This window comes from Artemia franciscana, chromosome 21, assembly GCF_032884065.1.
Source record: "Artemia franciscana chromosome 21, ASM3288406v1, whole genome shotgun sequence".
NCBI classification, from domain to species: Eukaryota; Metazoa; Arthropoda; class Branchiopoda; order Anostraca; family Artemiidae; genus Artemia; species Artemia franciscana.
Genome location: NC_088883.1, coordinates 10432223 through 10458178, shown reverse-complemented (window position 1 = coordinate 10458178; position 25956 = coordinate 10432223). Strand labels below are relative to the sequence as shown.

Below are 25956 nucleotides of genomic sequence, written 5' to 3'. Positions count from 1 at the left end.
TAAGGGTGCACTTTGCGCGGGCTTTCGAACAGTGATTTCCTCCTATTTTTTGTATGGCTGGCTTTGAAACTAGGGTATTTTCTCTGTATTTGGAGTATTTCAGTATAAGATTCGGGATTGACTTACTAGTAGTGCTGTCAATATGGCGGAGATCATTTGCCCTCCCTCTCTATATTTTAGAGAATACCTTATTCGGGGTATTCCGATGACAAGGCTTTTTTTATTGTTTTTATGGAAGAAATCGAAAAATGGTGTATTCCCCTTTAAATGACACTGTTTACACCCAAGTAAAATCCAGGAGTGGGTATTTTTGTTTGTTTTTGGTCGACTTTCTGAGAATTTTTCCGGACACGATTAGGTTAAAATTTTCCGAGCATGGTGAAGGAGTGTTTTTGAGGGAAGATACCCATACGTCTTTCTTTTGTGAATTAGGCTCCTCTTGGCCCAAAGACTTAAGGTTTTCACTTCCAAATTTATCCGGGATAGAAAATTGTGTGGCTACTTTCCAAACCTTCGAACGGGTGTAAGTGTTTACCACTCCATGGAAATTCCTTCCTCCGTGGAAAATGAGGAGGGGTAAAAAGAACTTTAAACACGTATCATAAATGTGTTTCTATGCATTTGTATTGCGTTTTAACAAGTTGGACAAACATTTCCACTCTTCATTGAGCCATCAGGTAAATACAGAATTAGTTCTAAGGAAGCGGAAGGGGGACGTAGAAATTGATATTTAACTCCTGGATTTCTGGGAATATTTCTGGTCTACGCTGTAATTATGAAAATAAAGAGTAGCATTAAACCCCAAAATAAGTCGAATTATTCCCTAAACGAGGGGACTGCCCCTCCCTCATCACCACCTCCTCCCCATGGTCTTAGAAACTTCGGAGGATGCTCATCTGATAAAAAAATGAGAGTTGTAGTACTTTTTTATAAGTCAAAAGTAATTGGAGACCAACCAGCCCATGTCCTAAAACTGTTGATATCTGGTCTGTTTATTACCCCTTAGAACTTCTAATCAACATTTTGAGATACCTATTTTTTATTTTTCCATTGGCTGCTCAATTTTGCGTGTTGGGAAATTTTTGTAGGTTGGGGGGATTTCCGGGAGATTTTTTGAGGAGATAGTTTGCAGGGGGGGATTTTCCGTCTGGGGAATTATTAGGGGGATCTTTTCCAAGAGGAAATTTTTCGGGGACGTTGGGTAAACGCCAGATCCCCCTAATGACACCCACACACTCACAAAATTTATGTTCTCTTGCCCCGAGGAACGATCTCAAACATTTTGATCCAATTGGAAATCTAAAGTTAGAGATTCCCCCCTTTTCAATTAATATTTAAAAATAATTTCTGAAAAAGAAGTTTCTCAAAGAATAGTAAATATCCATACTAAACTTAATGCCAGCAGAAATTAATTTCTAGAATGCTTCAAACTTAAAACGATCAGAAATTTCTATTAAAGAGTAAATGAAACCCAAACCGATCAGAAATTAAATAAACAATCATAGCAAACAAACTTACAAAAGGTACTAATATAAACGAATAAATAAATCTCAAAAGGAGTAAAACTTGAATTGAATGCTCAAATCAAACTTACAACGAACAAAAATCACTACAAGCACCAGTTTGGCTATCCCCTCTCTAACTGGAAAGGTCGTAAGCCGCTTGCGTCGTTTGCGATTTATTCAAAACAGTATGTGTCTTGAATAGTCCTTAGAAAGAACTAACAAAATTAGACTGAATATTTGATAATAATTGCTGAAAGCTCAGCCTTTCAAAATTTTATTTCATTGTAATTTTTATTTTCAATGTTGTAAGTACAAAAGAAAATATTTGTAAAATAATTCGTTTTCAGTAAGGCGCAAATGACGCAGGGGCAAAACTGATGCCCATGATGTTTTGTTTCGAAAATCTCACGCAAATGGCACTGTTTTTACACAGCTATTGTTTGCCCACCGGACTGCTGTAATCGGTACCGAAAAAATTTTGTTTGGGGGCCTTTATGGTGAAATACCAGTTCACTTTGTCATTTTATTTTGCTTCCATAAGCAAGAAAGCTGGAGATCTAGCAAAACATACTTTCACAACCAAATAATTATATTGCCACTGCAAGGATTTTAAGCAAATTTGGAATACTTGCTCAGTTATTTTCGATAATCTCAGAGTCTAAACGATATTGCCATGGAATCTGTGTTGTGAGTTTGGATCGGGTACATTATGAATGCAAAGTCAAAATCAAAATGCTTGACCGAATAGATTAATTATTTCTGCTAACCGCGTCCGACAAAGATTTAGTTTTTAAGAAGATTTTAACTTTGCAGTTGGTAGCTGAAAAGAAAATGATTGTTACATTTAAACCATTGGTATATGCCTTTCTCAGTTCTTAGCTAATTCATCCTCCCGAAAATTCATTTCTGCTAACAATTTTCCAAAGAAAATTTCCTCAGCAGACAATCTCCCCCGAAGAACTCCTCCTGTGGACCATTCCCCCGGGACAAATCCCCCAGGGGGCAGTCATTCCCCTGGAAAATTTCTCCCACATGCAAAATTGAACATCCAATGGAAAATATGACAGTTCAAGGTAGGGATGAAACTTTTTAATCGACAGTGAACAGATTTTATTTTATATTCACAAATAGGTTTCATCCCTATTTTGAACTGTTATATTTTCGTCATGGAAAGGCAGTGTGGTCTTCTAAGTTATCTACGCCAATGGAAAAGTACAACAAATAAAAAGAATGAAGTAAATAACGTGTTCTGGATTATTCTACCTCGCTATATTCCAAAATCCAGATAGAATATAAGGTGTAAAATACCCCACATTTTTGTGTTTTTCTTCCTTATTCGTGTATTGTGGTGTTGGGGTTGAGCCATGATTGTAGGGTAAGATAAAGTTTGAAAATTTTTCGGAAATATGAAATTAGTTAAAATAGTAGAAGTGCTCTCCAGTACGAGGAATTACTCTCTGTGGACTACAACTGGAACTGACATCTATAGTAAATTATATCAGCTCATCCCTGCGATCGAGTGTGCGACCACTGGGTTTAAAACGTAATGGTTGTTACTTTTACTTTAACTTAAATAACGTGGAGTCACACTTTGAGCCATAACCAAGCAAATACAAAATGGTGAGAATCCCATATCTGAAATAAACAGGCAAATTATTTGCTTATTTAAACAAAAAAATGGAAAAACAGAATTAAAAGAAATGTAAATGTAAAAGCAAAACTACTTGGTATTCTACACTACATATTCTATCCATATTTGGAATATATTACGAAATATGGGTAGAACATGTGGTATAGAATAAACTATAGGTAGAATGTACTATATAGGTAATACCTATAGGTAGAACGTTTTAATTCCCTTCTTTTCTCTATTCTTTCTTATTCATTCTTTACCTTGGACTGCTCAGTTTTGCATGTTGGAGGGAATTTTCCGAATCGTAATTGTCTGCTGTAGGGGGGATGGTGGTGGTGGTAGAAAATCCATGGGGGTATTTTCGGGGTGAATAAACAGGCATCCCCCTTTCTTCTTTATTTTAGCTATGCTCGGGGTTTTCAATAATTTATATTTTTTTAGGTGTTCTCCGTCTGTTATTGCAATAGGAGCACACACCTTGTGCAAACGGTTTTTAGGATTGACTAAAAAACAACAACAAATGTGTGCTCGCAATCCTGAAGTAATGTTTGCAGTGGGCACTGGTGCACAAATTGCGATCAAAGAGTGCCAAGAGCAATTTAAAAACCAAAGATGGAATTGCTCCGAAACACCGGGCAAAAGAGCTTTTGGATATGTCTTTCCAGTAGGTCAGTTTATTTTATTCTAGCCACTTATTAGCGACTCTTTCAGGCTTGTAGATAGGGTGAAACAGCCTCAAACCTCCTAAATTTTGGCTGTAAATCCTTGTATTTTTGGCAGGGTGGTATTCAGGATTTTTTTTTGTGGGGGGACTTTACAAAAAGATTTATCGGGGGAGGGTACTAAAAGACGTATCAAAATTGCTCTTTGTTCGTTTTTGTTACGTTTTCACGAGTTGGACAAAAAGTTCTTTTTTTTTTTGGGGGGGGGGGTAAAACTGTCAAACTACCAGTCCCCTGGACACGGCCTTTTTTTGATACACTACAATAACTGTAGTGCTGTGGTCTGCAGACTGGGGTGGAGCAAACTTTTGGTAAAGCAAGTTTTTCATTTTTAGTGAATACCTTCCATAAAGGCGTAAAATACAGAATTCGAGGCAGCGCAACAGCATTCTAAAGACTGGCGAGTCGAAAACAAATAAATTATACAAGATGAATATTCGCTGATAAACTTGAGCTATCAGAATACTACGGGTGTAGTGGATAGAGGCCCTAATATGAAAGGCCTAGATATGAGATGAGGTTATTGTCACAATCACGAGGTATCAAGAGACACAGCCTATGATGAATAAGCGTCATAAACAAAATCTGATTTTTTAAAGTTTAGTCTGGGTTGACTTTTGGTATTCGTCAGAAAGAATGAATTTTTTTTCCTGAAACACACTTAGTGTGTTTACTTAGGCTATTAGTAAGATACTAGCTATCCTAATAATAATTATCCCAAAAAATAAGTTTTTCAAAGAAAATTTAAAGACTCCATTAAACCAAAAATGAGCAGAAATAAAGTCCAATTGTCTTCCAAGCATAATTCTACCATAAATAGCCTACCCATCAATGTACAAATGAAGTCCACAAAATTCGCCGAGTTACAATAAGTAACTGAGTCAAACTCAAAAGGATTAACATGAGTGGTACAGAGAGCCAACATGCCTTCTCAAGACCAGAACATAATTTTCACTTTACCGGAAAAAAACGAATAAATGTGGATTGTCAATTCAATGTATATAGGCCTACATTGATATTTATTCCTTAATAATTATTAATTTAATAAAGTCAAAAAAGTGAAAACATATAAAATGCATTTGATTTCAGTAAAATGCAAATTATGTTCTAGTCTTAAGAAGGCTGCCAGCCCCACTCATTTTAATATCTGCTCGTTTTGAGTTTGACACAGTTATTTATTGTAGTTTCTGTTCGTTTTGGGTTTCATTTATTTAATGATGGTGATTTGTGGCAGTTTTACGCTTACAATATTATTAAATAGCAAGAACATAATTATTAAATAGCAAGAACATAAGACCAGAACATAATTTTTACTTTACCGGAAAAAAAACGAATAAATGTGGAATGTCAATTCAATGTACATAGGCCCACATTGATATTTATTCCTTAATAATTATTAATTTAATTAAGTCAAAAAAGTGAAAACATATAAATGCATTTGATTTCCGTAAAATGCAAATTATGTTCTAGTCTTGAGAAGGCTGCCAGTCCCACTCATTTTAATATCTGCTCGTTTTGAGTTTGACACAGTTATTTATTGTAGTTTCTGTTCGTTTTGGGTTTCATTATTTAATGATGGTGATTTGTGGCAGTTTTACGCTTACAATATTATTAAATAGCAAGAACATAATTATTAAATAGCAAGAACATAAGACCAGAACATAATTTTCACTTTACCGGAAAAAAACGAATAAATGTGGATTGTCAATTCAATGTACATAGGCCCACATTGATATTTATTCCTTAATAATTATTAATTTAATAAAGTCAAAAAAGTGAAAACATATAAAATATATTTGATTTCAGTAAAATACAAATTATGTTCTAGTCTTGAGAAGGCTGCCAGCTCCACTCATTTTAATATCTGCTCGTTTTGAGTTTGACACAGTTATTTATTGTAGTTTCTGTTCGTTTTGGGTTTCATTTATTTAATGATGGTGATTTGTGGCAGTTTTGTGCTTACAATATTATTAAATAGCAACGAAGACCACACTGCCTTTCCATGACAAACACCAAAAACAAGAAGAACAATAGGGAATTTCTCAAGGCAGTGGGAACAAATTTGAATGAATATGTCGGCCCTATATCCAAGGGCCGTCCTCAGTAATACAAAAAAATATAAGAGGAAAAAACTTACAACAGGATAAAATCGATAAAACTATTTTTTTTTTCAAAAGAGTCCCAGCATCCTTACCTCAGCGAAGCTCAACCATATTATATTATTTATTTTTGTTTTGCTGAGGATGACCCTTGGACATAGGGCCGTAATATTCATTTTAATTTGTTTCCCACTGTCTTGACAAATTACCCATTGTTCTTCTTGTTTTTGGTGTTTTTATAAGATTATTTTACTTTATTTGTGCTCATTTTTGGCTAAATGGAGCTCTTTACTTTTCTTTGAAAACTAATTTTGTGGAAAAATTATTTTTAACCAATGTACGTTGTTTCTTAACGTAGTCTTTTTCATGGAAAAAGAAAATAATATTCCCCCTGAATACTGATAAATCATAAAATCGCGAAGAAAGGAAGAAAACAAGGGCAATAAACAGTCAGTGAAAAATTTTATTTTCACTGGTTGCTTATTGTCCTCACTTTCTTCCTTTCTTCGCGATTTTATGTTTTATCATGAATAGCCAGTGTGGTCTCAGAAATTATTTACCGCCTGGATACGACCTTGAGCATAAATAAGTTAGTTAATAGCACAACTTGCCTTATGTCCTATTATGATTAATTGGGAACCAGAGGCATTGGCAACCTCCAATGCACTTTTATAATTGCTGAAAAAGGGTCTAAGCATCCAATCACGTGTTGAAACCTAGATTTGGGAGAAAAGATGAGATTAAACATTTTCCTTTGAACCCATCAACACACAAGATTTTAGAAATTTTGCAGAGTCTTTTGGAAAGGGCAATAGGGCGTAATGAACTGCATTGGCACACGGTTTTACGTTTTTTGGAGACGAAAGTAAGACTCCTATGTATAAGATTAAAGATTTTAGTTCCTGAACAAAATACGAAGGTTCAAATGATATATCAAAGAGTAACTACCTATTTTTGTTTTAACCGGGCCATAATATTTTAGTGTGCCAACAAGTTGGCTTTTAAACATTAGACAGCCAATAAAATACTTATGTAAAAATAGGTTCAGAAATTTACGCAGATTAAATTTTCTTGGGGCATTCAGTATGGAACCAAATTTGAGAATGAAACAGCAAAAACAATTTAAATGAACTTACTGTTATGCCTCACCTCTTCATCATCTTTCTTTGATTCTCTTGCATGTGACACCCTTCTCTCTGATCATTTCTATTCATGTCAGTTCCTTTTATTTATTCACTGATATCAAAATCTAGTTTTTTAGAATTCCGGTCACTATTGCTACGAGTCGCTCCTAACTTACAGTACGTTATACTACGACCTGTTTGATTACCGCATTTCATTGGAGCTTGAAACCTCTGCAGTAGGGTTCCCTGATAAAGTGAATTTGATGGTAAAATTTTTATGAAAATACCATAATTTTTTTGGGGGACGTCCCCCTTTTTTGAAAATCAATTCTGAGGCTTGTAGTATTTTATGGGTAACATTAAGCTTCAAAAGTTCTGTTTTTTAGAGTTTCGGGTACTATTGAATCGAGTGAACCGAGTAAACCTTACAGCTCGTTACCCCAAAATATTTGATTACAACAAATGTGTAGTAGATATGCTTTTGCTAACTAATAACACTGCTGTGCTATGTGAACAAAACTCTCAGGAATATATCTCTGGTACAAAATTGAACTGCTTGTCATATCTTGAAGCTCTCCCTCTCTCTCTACACATACACACACACACACACACACACACACACACACACACACACACATATATATATATATACATATATATATATATATATATATATATATATATATATATATATATATATATATATATATATATATATATATATATATATATATATATATATATATATATATGTATATGTATACATATATATATATATATATATATATATATATATATATATATATATATATATATATATATATATATATATATGTACATATATATATATATATATATATATATATATATATATATATATATATATATATATGTATATATATATATATATATATATATATATATATATATATATATATATATATATATATATATATATATATATATATATATATATATATATATATATATATATATATATATATATATATATATATATATATATATATATATACTAGCTGTTGGGGTGGCGCTTCGCGCCACCCCAACACCTAGTTGGTGGGGGCGCTTCGCGCCCCCCCCAAGCCCTCCCGCGCGCGTAAGTCGTTACGCGCCATAATAGTTACGCGCCATTGTAGTTGTGTCCCTATGTCCCACCTGTGAATATAGATATATATATATATATATATATATATATATATATATATATATATATATATATATATATATATATATATATATATATGGTTTTAACTACGTAAAACTTCCGAATATACAACATTCTTTGCTGTCCCATTGTCTTTGCATATAAATAGAATGTCAGGTTTACCGACTCTTGAACATGCAACATATAATGGTCCATGGGAAAACAATCTGTATTCAGATCTATACCTCATGATTCTAATGATTGCCCTTGAGCTTTGTTGATGGTGATTGCTAATCAACCATTCCCTGTCCCCGTGTCCCGGTCGTCATTTATATCCCCCTGTTTCCCCCGGTGTCCCCGTTGTAGTTGTGTCCCTGTGTCCCGGTCGTCATTTATATTCCCTGTCTCCCGGTCGTCATTTGTATCCCGGTGTCCCGGTCTGTATATACATTCGTTTTTTAGTTTTGTTTTTCTCCTTTATTTTTTTCCTTTTTTTTTCTTTTTTAGTTTATTTAGATTTTTAGATTTTTTAGTTTTTTTATTAGTTTTTAGTTTTTTTTCTTTTTTTTTGTAGTTTTTACCTTCTTTTTAGTTTTGTTAGTTTTTTTTTACTTATGTCCTGGTCGTCATTTATACTCCCTGTGTCCCGGTGCTTTGTTGATTGCTAATCGAACATTCCTTTTGTCCTGGTCGCTTTCTCTTTGAGTGTCGTCATTTATTTTTTTCTTTTTTAGTTCTTTTAGTTTTTACCTTTTTTAGTTTTTTTTAGTTTTTTAGATGAAAATTTTTTTTAGTTTTTTCCTTTTTTTCTTTTTAGTTTTTTATTGGTTTTTACCTTTATTTTAGCTTATTTTTCAGTTTTTTCCTTTTTTTTAGTTTTTTTTTATTTTTTATTTTTTTTAGTTTTTTACCTTTTTTTAGTTTTTTTAGTTTTTTTAGTTTTTTAGCTTTTTTACTTTTTTTATTAGTTTTTAGTTTTTTTTTGTAGTTTTTGCCTTTTTTTAGTTTTTTCAGTTTTTTTTTAGTTTTTTATTGGTTTTTACCTTTATTTTAGCTTATTTTTCAGTTTTTTCCTTTTTTTTAGTTTTTTTAGTTTTTAGTTTTTTTAGCTTTTTACCTTTTTTTAGTTTTTTTAGTTTTTTTAGTTTTTTAGCTTTTTTATTTTTTTTTATTAGTTTTTAGTTTTTTTTGTAGTTTTTGCCTTTTTTTAGTTTTTTTAGTTTTTTAGCTTTTTTATTAGTTTTTAGTTTTTTTTCGTAGTTTTTGCCTTTTTTTAGTTTTTTTGTAGTTTTTACCTTCTTTTTAGTTTTGTTAGTTTTTTTTTTTACTTATGTCCTGGTCGTCATTTATACTCCCTGTGTCCCGGTGCTTTGTTGATTGCTAATCGAACATTCCTTTTGTCCTGGTCGCTTTCTCTTTGAGTGTCGTCATTTATTTTTTTCTTTTTTAGTTCTTTTAGTTTTTACCTTTTTTAGTTTTTTTTAGTTTTTTAGAAGAAAATTTTTTTTAGTTTTTTCTTTTTTTTCTTTTTAGTTTTTTATTGGTTTTTACCTTTATTTTAGCTTATTTTTCAGTTTTTTCCTTTTTTTTAGTTTTTTTTTATTTTTTATTTTTTTTATTTTTTTACCTTTTTTTAGTTTTTTTTAGTTTTTTTAGTTTTTTAGCTTTTTTACTTTTTTTATTAGTTTTTAGTTTTTTTTGTAGTTTTTGCCTTTTTTTAGTTTTTTCAGTTTTTTTTTTAGTTTTTTATTGGTTTTTACCTTTATTTTAGCTTATTTTTCAGTTTTTTCCTTTTTTTTAGTTTTTTTTTAGTTTTTAGTTTTTTTAGTTTTTTACCTTTTTTTTAGTTTTTTTAGTTTTTTTAGTTTTTTAGCTTTTTTATTTTTTTTATTAGTTTTTAGTTTTTTTTGTAGTTTTTGCTTTTTTTTAGTTTTTTTAGTTTTTTAGCTTTTTTTGTAGTTTTTGCCTTTTTTTAGTTTTTTTTAGTTTTTTAGCTTTTTTATTTTTTTTATTAGTTTTTAGTTTTTTTTGTAGTTTTTGCCTTTTTTTAGTTTTTTCAGTTTTCAGTTTTGTCACCTGATCCAGTTTTTTCAGGTGACGTCACCTGATCCATCCACAGATCCACACACAGACAACTTATTTTTATATATATAGATATATATATATATATATATATATATATATATATATATATATATATATATATATATATATATATATATATATATATATATATATATATATATATATATATATATATATATATATATATAGAATTTTTTATAGCCTTTTGTTTTTATAACAATAAAAGCTTGTTTTTATAGCCTTGGCATAAGATTCCTAAGATTTTGGGTATAAATTCTAATAAATTTTTGGTGAAAGTTAAGCGAACTTTTGAAAAGAAAACTTTTTCAAAAGAAAACCATAAGAAAAAACTTTGAGGGGGTGGGGGGTAGGGAATATGACAAGGGCGGAAATAATTGACCAAATTGACAAATTTATTTTTGCAAATGAGGAAAAAACGAAAAAACAAGGAATGGAGGCCCCAGAGAAAGTATTGAGGGGGAATCCCCTGAATCCACCAGTGCCTTTCTCTCTGGTCCTGATTTGGACTCTTAGTCAATTTCTCTCTAAATGTTAACCTAGCACGGCAGCTTCTAGAGTTAGCGAAAAGCGCCTCATCTAAAACTTTACCATTAATACACATGCATTCAATTGTTATTTATTGACATATTAGCAATTTCTCATATTGCGCAAACGCCGATATAGCTACTTTTCTGTTTTGCCTGAAACCAAAACTATTTTTAATCCTAGGTTTTATCTTATAAAACAATCAGCTCTAATTAAAATATAAGACTTTTATATTGACCTATTAGTAATTTGTCATCAAGACCAAAAGCCGGTGTAGCTACTTATATGCTCTCCCTGGAACCAAAGCTAATTTTAATGTTATCTTCTTATCTTTTAAAACAATCAGCTTTAATTAAAATACACTCATAAAGACTTATTTATTGACATATTAGTAATTTGTCATAGGTGTAAAAACCAATATAGCTACTTATCTTTTGTGCCAGCGGGTTATACCAAGATGAAGCTACCTTTTCAACATGATTAACAGTATGATTCCATAATGAATTTGCTTATGCAAAAAAAAATTTGTCGGCAGACTAGCGAAAGAAAATTTATTTTATGTACTTTATTCTGAATATTGAATTTATGAATCTGAAGATCCCTGGGTTAAAGTTCAAAATATTTGATTTGAAGTGATTAATCTTGTTGTGAAAGACTATAATTACTTTGATGCCTGATTTCGGAGAAAGAATTATGAGATGTAAGTTAGACAAAGGTGCAAATGAAATTCTAAACGAATTTCTCTGTCTTAATGTTTGCAACAGTGTGCGAAGGAAAAGACGCTCTTTATTAATTTGTATGATAAATTGCTTACATCCCTTATAAAAAATGGGAAATAAATGTTATTACTGAGGTTGCTGTCGGAACCTAGTTAGGCGAGGTAGGAAAAAAACTATTCAGGTTCTTTTACAAGTTTTAATAACATAAATATTTGCATTTAAAAAACAATTTAAATATTTACATTAACACTTAATTTAAATTTACATTGACATTTACATTTAAATATTTACATTTAAATTAAGTTTATTAAATATTAATATTTAAAAAACCGTAAGTAAAGATCGGCTCGTGATAACAGTAACCAAAACTGTACAAAGGAACTTCACAACAATAGATACAGTGAAAGAAACGGATTTTATGGTGGTTATAATTATGCCAAATTTATTAAAGTTAAAGCGTCCCATTATAACATATGATCCTGTGAAAATATGAAACCTTAAAAAGCTGAAAAAACAACCCCAGAAAAAGATTATTTTAATGCAAATTATGTATTAAAAAGTTGCATATTCCAGAGTCATCAAATCTCTATCTACGAAATTGTAATTTCTTTTTTGATAGCATGGTCACGAATGAATTGACTGTTAGGGTCGCTGGATGAAGGCTCATCTTTTTATTTTAAAAGTAAAAAACAAGAAGTTTTTTTCAGCTGAAAGTAAGGAGAAACATTAAAACTTAAAACGAACAGAATCATTATATATATGACAGGGATTAGCCCCATCCTCAATACCCCTTTATATACGCTAAAGTTTGGCATTTTTTTCAAATTATTTAAGAATGATTCCTGAACCACAAAGGTCATTTAATTGCAATAATAAGCTCTTTATTATTAATAATAATAAGCTCTTTTTTAATAATAAGCTCTTCCAAGAAAATGTCAATGAACCTGTAAGAAAAAGACCTTGTAGTTGAAGATTTCACGGTTAAAGATTGCTGCGCTAACAATAATGTCTCACTATCCTAATACTTAATTATTTTGTTTACAACCCAAGGAAAAATCGAAGAAAAATTTAATTTTTAGGAATGAATAACTCTAAGATGCATTGGCGGATTCAGAGGGTTGTGGGAGACCCCCATACCCTGAGATTTTTTCTGGCGTCCCTTTCCCTCTTTTTAACTTCTTTTTTTAGATTAAATTGGCTAGTTATTGGAACCTTTGTCACATTGCTCTCTCCAAAAGATTTTGCTCACTGGTGCCCTTATTGCCATGCGCCTTTCCCCAAGATTTTGCTCTAGATCCACCATTGACTCCAGTATGGGTCCAGGGGGAAAGTAGTATCATTTGAATGGCATTGGTGCTTTAAGGTTTCTTCTAGATTACTAGTTAGTATCAGGGAATGACAATTGCAAATAATTTACTTTCATTCTTTTTCATTAACGGTTTCTGGTGCTAAAATTAAACTTCAGAATGAGTGCTCGGGAATTTTTGCAAATAGGGATTAGATTAATTGTAAAGCGTTAGCAAAACTGCCCTCGCCCTAGCCTACGATGACCTTTGTGATATTTTAATCTGGTTAACAAAACCTGCAAATATAACAAAAACCTGCCAAGCCTTGCAGGGCTCAACCATATATTGCTCAGGAGGAACAAACTAGAGGAATTTTAATTTTCCAAATAGACTCTCGAGATCCGAACTATGTGGTATTTAGATTAGTTTTTTCATTTAGATAAGATTTATCCATCATGAAATAAACAAAAAATATTACATTTCACTGTTGCCACGAGGTTTATTGGCCTGTACTGAAAGGGGAAGACAAACGAGTCACTTGCTGAAAGAAGAAAAAAAATTATAATAATCACTTACTCACAGAGAGAAGAGCAAAAAGTAGAAGAAAAGAATATAATTATACTAAATAATTAAGTAGATTAAATAGAAATAAAATAAGATTATATATATATAATATACGTATATATATATATATATAATATATATATATAAATATATATATATATATATATATATATATATATATATATATATATATATATATATATATATATATATATATATATATATATATATATATATATATATATATATATATATATATATATATATATATGGATCAGTTTTCGGTTGCAACAAAACAACAACTTCTGCAACCGAAACCTCCCCAGACTGAAGAGGTTCTCTGCAACAGGATATCTGGAAAACACGCAGGTAGAGCTCAGAGACTCAAGAATTTTTTTAATCATACAAATGAGAAAAACTGCCTAAGAAGGGGTTTGATCTTGATTGAAATTCAGCCATCATAGTCTAGAAGACCATGAATCCATTTGCGCAGAAATCAGGCTCTTATAGAACAAAAAAAGGAAAATAAAATTTCGTATTTTTTCAAGAAATTTAGTAACAGTTTTCATTACAAAATTCTCAAATCCGTTCAAAAATGAGATATCCATTTTTACAGATTCAAAAGTAGTTATATTTTTAGTCTTTTGTTTTTATTGCAGATTCATTAAGATTGCATCAGCTGGAAATTCAATTTTAGGCCGGAATGTTTTGCATTTCAGTCCATCGAAATGCAAAAAAAAATAGGGTAAAACCGAATCGGCAACACTGCCTATTACTTTTGTTAGGACCAATTTCTGATAGAAGGGTTTTTTTCAATACAAGGCCTTATCCAAAAGTGGGTTAGGAGGTTCGACCCCCCCCCCCCGAAATTGTTGTCTGACCTGTAAAACTTGCAAAATGCATATGAATAGATTTTTGATATTCATTTGTTACGAATCGAACAAATTTCTGGGAGGGGGTTCAACCCCCTAATCCCCCTGGATATGGCCTTGATTGAAATAAGTAGTCTTTTACTTAGAGTTCACTCCATAGACGGCTTTATAGTGAAGTTTTCAAGGATTTCGTGGCTATGTTAAATATCTACCTTCGTAGCTCATAATTTCACCCGTATCATGCGTGGCGGATGTGTTCCATGTGCGATATAATGACTAGCGTTATAATGGAAATGTGCCTATAGGTAGAGAGGATTGCATTACGTATAGCGGACAAAGTGCTTTTGCAAGATGTAAACTAGGTAATCTAGAGTAGACAGCTCCTCAACTGTTCAATTACCCCTTGGCGAGTAATTTTGGATGAAAATTTATCAATAATCAATACCGAATACAGACCAAATCCAGAAATCATTCAGCTCAAATATCGTGTAAAATCAAACAGAGCTACGAGAAAATTGTCCAATTAAATTCGGCTTAAAGACATATACAAATGAACTGCCTCTTAACTAGTGGCTGTGTTATAAAGAACGATTTTTTGTAAATCTTGCAATCACGTGAAGGTTCAGACGCCGATTTTAAATTAGGCCCATTTTTTTCAAAATAAGAAAAGGATTGATTTCAGGCTCTGAACTACTATTAATTATCATGGCGACTTCCAAGTTTTTGACTTAAAGAAGTAGTTAGAATATCATTATAAAGTTGCGAGTCTTTGAATCGTCCTCTTGACTTTGTTCTGTTGTGGTCAAAAGGTTTTGTTTTTGTCATTTTTTTTGCACAAATAAATTTAAAGCCCAGTGTGCCTTGAGTAGTGTAGTCTTAATTCCCCGAGACTCATTTTGACGTAATTGTTCTCTTGCTTCGTGTATCAAACTTTACCTAGGTAAATTTGGTGCCAATTGTGAACACTAATTCTCCCCATTTCCAATAGCTTCTGTCTACAAATTTTCCAACCGTTTTTGTCAGTTACACAATTTTGGCAACCACGTCTTATGATAAATAATGTAAATATAATTTATTTTTAGTTATCGAAAGGTCGATTTTTCAGTTATGCTATCTTTTGAAATTTAAACTTTAAAACGAAGCTAAGAGTCAAATTAAAGACATTTTCGATTGACAATCTAAATTCTTGCTTTAGAATATGGGATTGAAAAAAAGAGCAAGTTTTGAAATTACAAATGCAAAAAATTACTGCAATTGGATAGACTGAAGAGATGAAATTTTGGGCCTGGAAGCCTCTATTAAGTTTCAAATACAAAGAACAGAATGATAAATTGTGGTTTTTTAGATTGGTGGGATATTTTTACATGGAAGCAATAAAAAAGAAAAGAGGGAAAACAATATACCAACAAATTGCATGATACAAGTTGAGTTGTACGAAGTTCCAAGTAAACGGGGATTGATCTTGACGAGGGTTTAGTTAAACGGGGGTTCAGCCGCACGAGGGTTGGATTGTGTGAGGGTTCAGTTGCAAAGAGGTTTGTTTGCACGAATGTTCAGTTTCAAGAGGGTTCAGCTGCATGGGGACGCAGTTACAAGGAGGCTCAGTTGCACATGGGGTCAGATGCAGGAGGGCTCAGTTTCACAATGGTTTAGTTAAAGTGGAACTTAGGAAAAAATGTCGTGTTCAAACAATATTTTTTTATTAATTTAAAAAAAGCCTAGAGGACGATCCAAAAATAGATACCAAGTTAATCTTCCTTTAGGTGAATATTCATAAAATTATGAATAACAAAATTTTAATACAACCAGGGGGCAACAGGATTTTAGAAATGTCTTGGTGGCGCATGGCAAGAAATCAATTGGGAACCACTGATCCGCATGAAGGAAGATCACCTCCCCTCTATTATTCTAAAGAGGCTTGCTGAGAAAGTACAAAATAATATAACTATAAACACATTCACTAATAATTCATTTGAAAAAAAAAAAAATGATTTAAAACCGTTCATTAATCATATTCCTAAGCGTGCCACAGATTTTGAGGTGAGTGAAAGCCTGTCATTGGATTTTCTTGCCAGATATTTCAAATCTGTCCTACAATTCCACGCCTAATTAAAAGATAATTTGTGCTAAATTTAACTTTGCTTTGTATACCCCCTTAGTACCGGTAGCTGTCATTTTTCTTCTGCAGTCGTTCCATTAGTTAAAAATAATTTTGTGTGTTAAAAAAAACTGGTCCGGTTATGCGAGAGCAAAATTTGACAGCATTATAATAGTTGGCAAAAAAAAAATCTAGTAGCTTTGTTGGACATTTCATGTCCGACCTGTCTTCGTTCTCCCTGGATTTTGAAGAATATCTTTCTGGGAGTATTTTTATTGCAACACGCCTTTTCTGGGCATTGTCATTAAAAAAATAATACAAAATTGCCCCCTCCTTAGATATTGAATCACTCCCTCTAGACTACAAAAATGCTTTTTGTTATTTTCATTTAAAATCCTTATCTCATATTTTCATCGGTCATATTTAAACCTGGCAAAATCCTCCTCCCCTATATTTTGAAGTTATAGTTTGCCCTCTCTCCTACATTGGCGCTATTGCTCTCCTGCGTAAGATTTAAGCCAGTATAAAAAAGGAGTAGCTTAAGTCCCATGGTTTTTCATGATTAGTTTCTTCTGTTTCTCTTAGGTATTGACAAATATTTTATTTTGAAGGTAGCAGAGAAGCAGCGGCTGCATATGGAGCCTGGAGTGCAGGAATCAGCTACTCAATAACTCAGGAGTGCAGTAAAGGCCGTATACCAAATTGCAGCTGCGACTATTCAAAAAAGGGCAGTTCGTATTCAGAGGGCTGGAAGTGGGGAGGATGTTCAGCAAATATTAAATATGGAGGGAGCTTTGCTAAGAGATTTATTGATGCAAGAGAAATTGAAGGTGATGCAAGGAGCTTAATGAATCTCCATAATAACAGAGCGGGGAGAAAGTTAAGTATCCATTCATCAATAGCACCTGGTTTAAGACTGGATTTCTAAAGTTTTGCTAAATTCTTTAGTAATCGTTTGTGTTACTAACTTGTCAAAGATTGTTTGTGTCACATTCAAATCAATGTTTTTTTGTCGCCATGTTAGGGTAGTTATTTTCGTTATCAAAAAAATGAAATACGAAAATAATAATTACCTCAATTTTTAAGGTAGTTTTGAAGGCAACACAGAGGATTTAATACAAGAAATAATAAGGAACTTTTCTGAAAAGAGAGTGACAATTTTAAGAGCAAAATAGACAAAAGTGAATAAAGGAAGTAAAATAAATGAATAAATATTAAATTTCCAGTAATTACAGGGGACACTATATTTAATTTTAATATGAGGGGACACTATAGTTTATTTTAATACTGAATAGGGATTCAATGATTCTCCACAATATTTATAGTGGGAGGATGTTAATTAAGTCTCAATCAATTACTTTATTTTTATGATGAAAACTTAATATTTTCAAATTCTCTGCCAGAATAATTAAATAACTATTAATTAAAAACTTTCATTAATTTTATTAAAGTTTAAATTTAATAAAAACGCTAATTTAAAACTTTTACTAATTATTGTACAAACTCCTAATCATTAACATGTTGATAGTCTTATGTCACCCATGCAAATATGGGTTGTTTTTTAGCACTCTGGTAGGGTAGATGCAAGGCCGTATTAAGGGAGTGAACTCCCCTCCCAAAATTTCTTTCCCGCCCACAAAAATGTATCGCATTTTGATATGATTTTAAATTGTCCCCCCCCCCCCTCACCCCAACAATTCTATCAATTCTAAAACGTTCTTTCATCATTTGTGTATATTTCTCAGTACCATTTTAATCAAACAGTTCGTGGTAACCAACTGTAGTAAGAAGCGACCTGGCTCAATAGTAAACGAAACTCTAAGAAACGGAATTTTGATACTAAGAGATACATCAAAAGAATTGGATTTTTATGCTGATTTTAAATAAATATGTATCATCAAATTTAGTCTTACCTATCAAAAGTTACGAGCCTGAGAATATTTGCCTTACTTTGGAAAATGGGAAGAAAAACTCCCTAAAAGTCATAAAATCTTAACGAAAATCACACCATCGAATTCAGTGTATCAGAGAACCCTACTTTAGAAGTTTCAAGCTCCTATCTACAAAAATGTGGAACTTCGTATTTTTTGCCAGAATATCGGTCACGGTAAAAACATTTTTTTTTTTTTTTTGGTTTTTTCCCAGGTGTCATCGTATCGACCAAGTGGTCCCAGAATGTTGCAATAGGGCTCATTCTAACGGAAATGAAAAGTTCTAGTGCCCTTTTTAAGTGACCAAAAAATGGGAGGGCATCTAGGCCCCCTCCCACGCTCGTTTTTTCCAAAGTCAACGGATTAAAACTTTGAGATAGCCATTTTGTTCAGCATAGTCGAAAACCATAATAACTATGTCTATGGGATAACTTACTCCCCCACAGTTCCCAGGAGAGGGGCTGCAAGTTACAAACTTTGACCAGCGTTTCAAACAGTTTGTGGTAACGAACTGTAGTAAGGAGCGACCTGGCTCAATAGTAAACGAAACTCTAAGACACGGAATTTCGATGCTAAAAGATCCATCAAAAGAATCGGATTTTCTTGCTGATTCTAAGTATATAAGTTTCAGCAAATTTAGTCTTTGTCATCAAAAGTTACAAGCCTGAGAAAATTTGCCTTATTTTGGAAAATAGGCGGAAACACTCCCTAAAAGTCATAAAATCTTAACGAAAATCACTCCATCCGGTTCATTGTGTCAGGGAACCTTATTGAAGAAGTTTCAAGCTCCTATGTACAAAAATGTGGAATTTCGTATTTTTTGCCAGAAGACAAATCACGGGTGCGTGTTTATTTTTTTATTTGTTTTTTTTCTTTTCCCCAGATGTCGCAAGTGGCTCATTATAACGGAAATGAAAAGTTCTAGTGCCCTTTTTAAGTGGCCAAAAAAAATTAGAGGGCACCTAGGTCCCCTACCACGCTCATTTTTTCCCCAAAGTCAATGGATCAAAATTTTGAGATAGCCATTTTGTTCCGCATAGTCGAAAACCATAATAACTATATCTTTAGGAATGACTTACTCCCCCATAATCCCTGGGGGAGGTGCTGCAAGTTACAAACTTTGACCAGTGTTTACATACAGGAATGGTTATTGGGAAGTGTACAGACGTCTTCAGGGGGAGTTTTTGTTTGGGGGGTGGGGTTGAGGGGAAGGGGCTACGTGGGAGGATCTTTCCTTGGAGGAATATGTCATGGGGGAAGAAAAATTCAATGAAAAGGGCGCAGGATTTTCTAACATTACTATAAAAAAAAATGAAAAAATAAACATGAAAACGTTTTTTCAATTGAAAGTAAGTAGTAGCGTTGAAACTTAAAACGAACAGAGATTATTAAGCATATGAGGGGTTCTAAAAATACTGTAGAATAAAGACCGAGGTATTTAGGAGGAGATAAATACCTCGCTCTTTATGCTAAAGTATTTTTAGTAATTTCAACTATTTATTCTACGGCCTTTCTAATTCAGGGGTCATTCTTAAAGAATTGGGACAAAACTTACGATTTAGTGTAAAGAGCGAGGTATTAACGAGGGTACAAACCCCCTCGTATATATAATAAAATATAAGGATATAATAGTGTGTTACGTAAGTTAATTCTAATTTTTTACTAATAAAAACGTTCGTTAAAAATTAAAGTTCTAGTTGCCTTTTTAAGTAACCGAAAAATTGGAGGGCAACTAGGCCTCTTTCCCACCCCTTATTTCTAAAAATCATCTGATCAAAACCAAGAGAAAGCCATTTAGCCAAAAAAAGAATTAATATGCAAATTTCATTTTAATAATTTATGTGCGGAGAGCCAAAATCAGACACGCATTAATTCAAAACATGCATAAATAAAAAAAAACTAGTTTTTTAACTGAAAGTAAGGAATGACATTAAAACTTAAAACGAACAGAAATTATTACGTGTATGAAAGGGGCTGTTCCCTTCTCAACGCCCCGCTCTTTACGCTAAAGTTTTTTATTGTTTAATAAAGTTGAGTTGAGAGAAAAAGTCAGAATTGAGGAGGGAACAGTCCCTTTTATATACGGAGTAATTTCTGTTCTTTTTAAGTTTTAATGTCGTTCCTTACTTTCAGTTAAAAAAACTATTTTTTTTTTTATTTGAACATCAGGAGCCATTAAGCAGCCTCTGATAAACCATTTAGCTAAAGCAGTTTTAGCAAAATGGAAAAAAGAACTAAAACATCTAGAAGTATCCAGTTTACATGTTTGTGCATATTTTAAGGGGAGGGGTGAAATATATTCTGAGGGAAGGAGATAGCAAAGTTTTGGATGAATCTTTTCTGGCTTGAAGTATGCCAGTTGTTTTAATTTCAAAAGTTATAACTTTTCGTGCGTATTTGGTACTTCAAGTAATGCTTGTGTATTATGTGCCACTCACTCAGGTGCTTCATTAAGAACCTGTTTCTTTGAAGCTCAATCCTAATGGAATATCATAAATAGGGTGAAAACATAATTCTTCAGAAACAAATTTGGGCTATATATTTTCACGTTATGGGTGGATGGGGGTTGGTAAAGTATAGCGGGTCTGCATTTAAGGCGTGTTAAGTACAATTATTCTGCATATTATGAAGTAAAAATTGTTCCCTTCCCCCCTAGTATACAAATACATATTCCAAATCATATATTTCCCATCTATTCTGTCACTTGTCTTTTTCTTGTCCCCCGCTAAGCTGAAAGAAACTAACAAAGACGCCGGCTTATTATCGAGTTATACACAGCGTAGACTGGATATAGTGACGTATAATACATAAGAACCATTCAAGGGAGGGGGGAGTACTAATGATTAACATTTATCAATGTTTAGTTTTTCTATGAAGGGAATGAGATAATACCTCGTGGATCCCTAGACCAGACACAATTTTCAATCACATTCTAGATCAGTCACATGATCAAAATATCGAAACTAGCAAAAATAAAAAGAGCAAATTAAGATTGTCAAGTTAATTTAAACAGAAGTGCAAATTGTCTTTTTATCAACTTAAAAAAACATTCTACCTAGTTTAAATGTTAAAACATATTTGAACAAAGATAGTGTTAGAGAGCTAGTTGAATAGCCGTATTTGAGACAGAAAGTGGCGTGAAAAACGGTTTTCCATTCCATTTTTCGGGTTTAGAGTGAAAGAAACGAGAAGAGTTTTTTACTGTTTTAAGAGGTAGAGTTAAGAGAAAGAGTCAAACTTTAGCGTATAGAGCGGGGCGTTGACGAGGAAAAGCCCCTTTCATATACGGAGTAATTTCTGTTCGTTTTAAGTTTTAATGTCGCTCCTTACTTTCAGTTAAAAAAACTTGTTTTGTTTTATTTAATCTGATAAGAGGCCGTATACAAGGATCTTTCCAGTTTTGTAGTTTCTCGAGCTTCAAAGCTCCAGATTCAAGCTCTGACGCACTTTCAGTGTCCAGTAGAATCAAATAGTTTTTTTTCGACCACGGTTTCTGCTGGACTAGATTACCAAACCAGCTGATAGGTCACACGAGTTTGAGCTACAATAAATATAAAGGCGGTGTGGTTTTTCGTTTATCCAGGAAAAAATATTTTATGCAACCAAGTTGTATCAGAAGTAGTTTTCTTATCAATAGCTTAGTTTTCCAATTATTTTAATGATTGTGGAAAAGAGAATACAAAATTCTGGAAAATTGAAACTTCTAGATATCATTCTGAAACATTCTGAAACATTCACATAAAATATCTTATAAGAAAGAAAAAAGAGGAGGAAAACAATGGAAGGAAAGAAGAGGGAGAATTGCCATTAATAATGGCAACTTATTCTTATTATTTCGTTTATGTTTATTGCATTTTAGTGCACTTGTTATTATTTCCCAACACATTAGCGATTTGATTGTCTTAAATTGTAGTTTTCTTGTGTTTTCCCATTTTTTTTGTTTACATTTGTTTTTGCACATTGACAATATTTCCTATAGACAAATAAAAATATATGGGGTGTAGCTGTGTAATTGTTGACTGCCTTTACTTAAAACTTAACTATTTTTATATGCTTCACTTTTTAGAAGGGAATTGATTTTGCTCCATCAAGATTTATAGCTCCAATGAAACCGTAAAAAAAACCTACCGTCTTGGTTACATTAAGCACAATTACACAACCAAAAGAAACAAACAAAGATACATTTAAACACAAAAAATGGTTACATTTGTTCTTAGAGCCATCAACCATTTTCTGAACTACAGTAAAGTTGAAAAAAAAAAATGCCCGAATTTGCTTATAAGTTGGGCCAGGTACTTTATCTAAAAAAAAAAATGATTGATTTATAGCCTCCTAAAATACATATTATTGTGAAGTTTTCACAAATCAGCTCGCAAATTGTTTTTAAATTTTTAACTTAAAGATTTTGAAAATGCACAATTATTGCGTAAAATATATGCCAAAGTGTTTGAACTTTCCAAGATCTAATCCATCCCAATGTCAATTTTTTGGTATTTTGGTTCAGAGTGGTATTTTTTAGGGAAATAGGTTCTGTGGGGGAAGACTTCCAATGGGGGATAATTATTCCTGGAAAGAAAAGTTTCCAGGGAGAAGTTTTCAGAGGAGGGGAATTTACAAGAGGTAGTAAAATAGCGACAAAGACCACACTGCCTTTCAATAACAAACAAATACATAGTAGAAACAATAGGGAAAATCTTTTCAAGACAGTGGAAATCAGTTCTGTGAATATTTCGGCCCTATGTACAAGGGCCGTCTTCAGCACAATACGAGAACGAGAGAAAAATATATATATATATATATATATATATATATATATATATATATATATATATATATATATATATATATATATATATAAATAAGCTTACATTAAATTGTTAGAATTAAAGCTAGTAATGTTTTTAAAAACTCTATTAAAAACAGCCCTAGCATCCTTACTAAAACGAACTTCAACCAGGACTGACAAAAAGAATGAAGTGATAATATAAATTCATTCAAACTAAACAGAACAAAGTGATTAAATGCAATTTCTCAGAGTCAACCTTGCATTTTTTGCAGCCTGTCTCAAAAGCCTTTTCGTAGCTGGTTCAATACTATTATAAATTGGTTTAGTAAAATATTTTGTTAGATCATTTTTAATTAAATTTGAGTATAAAGAATTTAGTGAGTATTCCCCTAAGTCCCTGTTCAAAGAAATATTATTATTTATTTTGATTCTAATTTTGATTGATCCCCGAACCACGTGTTTTATCTTCAAATCATTAGTGATGAGTGAAGATTTTTCAAAAAGTATCGTGTGGGAGGGATTATTAAATATATGCCAACCTAAAGCAGAATCAAAGGAGTTGATGGAACTATTTGAAATTAATGCCTTGTCTATGTCTTTTTTATGCTGTTGTAACCGCTTTTCTAGATTCTTATGGATCCTGCCAACATAGTAATTTTCACAATCACAGGGTATTTGATAACCCCTCTTTGGCGAGTAACTGGGGTCTTATCTTTACCAGAATTTAAGAAACTAATGATTAGCGAATCTATCGAAAGCCAACTCAAAATAATAGATATCTTCCCTTTAATTCAAATCACCCCCCACAAGTTAAAGGAGCAGTTGTAACTTCCCTCATTTATCGTGCCCTGAATATTTGCTCCGATTCGTATATAAATGCAGAAATAAACTTTATCAGAGATATTCTTTTTGGTAATGGATACCCCGTTCCTTTTGTCAATAAGATAACTAACCATAGAATAAAAAGACATTCTTGTAAAATCGAAGAAGATATTTCACAATATGAGGCTACTGCTAAGCCCTCAAATGTTGTCTATCTTCCGTGTATCCCAAAAATCACAACAGAATTAAAAAATATTTGCACAAAAAATAATCTGTTCGTATTTTTTACTAATAATTTTAAAATAATTAATTTCTTAAATCCCGGTAAAGATAAGACCCCAGTTACTCGCCAAAGAGGGGTCTATCAAATACCCTGTGATTGTGGAAATTACTATGCCAGCAGGACCCATCAGAATCTAGAAAAGCGGTTACAACAGCATAAAAAAGACATAGACAAGGCATTAATTTCAAATAGTTCCAACAACACCTTTGATTCTGCTTTAGGTTGGCATATATTTAATAATCCGTCCCACACGATACTTTTTGAAAAATCTTCACTCATCAGTAATGATTTGGGGATAAAATAGGTGGTTCGAGAATCAATCAAAATTAGTCTCAAAATAAATAATAATATTTCTTTAAACAGGGACTTAGGGGAATACTCACTAAATTCTTTATTCTCAAATTTAATTAAAAATGATCAAACAAAAAATATTTTACTAAACAAATTTATCAAACAGTTTGTGGTAAAGAACTGTAGTAAGGAGCGACCCGGCTCAATAGTAACCAAAACTCTAAAAAATGGAATTTTGGTACCAATAGCTACATCAAAAGAATCGCATTTTAATGCTGATTTTAAATATATAGGTTTCATCAAGTTACCCCTCAAATGTTACAAGGCTGAGAAAATTTGCGTTATTTTAGAAAATAGGGGGAAACACCCCCTAAAAGTCATAGAATCTTAATCACACCATCAGATTCAGCGTATCAGATAACCCTACTGTAGAAGTTTCAAGCTCCTATCTACAAAAATGTGGAATTTATATTTTTTGCCAGAAGGCAGATCACGGATGCGTGTTTATTTGTTTTTTTCCCCAGGGGTGACTGTATCGACCTAGTTGTCCTAGAATGTTGCAGGAGGGCTCATTCTAACAGAAATGAAAAGTTCTAGTGCCCTTTTTAAGTGACCAAAAAAATTGGAGGGCACTTAGGCCCCCTCTCACGCTAATTATTTTCCCAAAGTCAACGGATCAAAATTCTGAGATAGCCATTTTATTAAGCGTAGTTGAAAAACCTTATAACTATGTCTTTGGGGTACTCCCCCACAGTCCCCGTGGGAGGGGTTACAAGTTGAAAACTTTGACCAGTGCTTACATATAGTAATGGTTATTGGGAAGTGTACAGGCGTTTCCAGGAGTTTTTTTTGGTTGGAGGCAGGGGTTGAGAAGATGGGGATATGCTGGGGAAACTTTCCATCGAGGAATTTGTCATTGGGGAAGAAAATTTCCATGAAGGGAGCGCAGGATTTACTAGCAAAAAAATGAATATGAAAAAGTTGTTCTTTTTTCAGCTGGAAGTAAGCAGCAGCATTAAAACTTAAAATGAACAAAATTTATTACCCATATGAGGGGCTCACCTCCTCCTAATACCTCGCTCTTTACGCTAAAGTATTTTTAGTAATTTCAACTATTTATTCTGCGGCTTTTATGATTCAGGGGTCATTCTTAATGAATTGGGACACGATTTAAGCTTTAGTGTAAAGAGCGAGGTACTGACGAGGGGGCGAACCCCCTCATATATGTAATAAAAACATGAGAACACAAAAGTTCTCTACGTAAGCTAATTTATAAGTTACGTGTATCTTTTACTTATAAAAAGATTCGTAAAAAATTAAAAGTTCTAGTAGCCTTTTTAATTAACCGAAAATCGGAGGGCAACTAGGCTTCCTCTCCCGCTCTTTTTTCCTCAAAATCATTCTATCAAAATTATGAAAAAGCCA

At 32.6% G+C, this 25956-nt stretch overlaps 1 protein-coding gene across 1 annotated transcript in view; it reads left to right on the top strand.

The window, feature by feature from the left end:
* The window catches only part of LOC136040796 (protein Wnt-7b-like), a 43056-nt gene extending 25634 nt beyond the window's left edge, over nucleotides 1-17422 (top strand). Inside the window, exons 2-3 of the mRNA XM_065725125.1 lie at nucleotides 3580-3806; nucleotides 17030-17422. Of these exons, the coding sequence (XP_065581197.1) occupies nucleotides 3580-3806; nucleotides 17030-17346 (544 nt within the window). The 3' untranslated portion in view covers nucleotides 17347-17422. The remainder of the gene's footprint in view (nucleotides 1-3579; nucleotides 3807-17029) is intronic.
* The last annotated feature ends 8534 nt before the right edge of the window (nucleotides 17423-25956 follow it).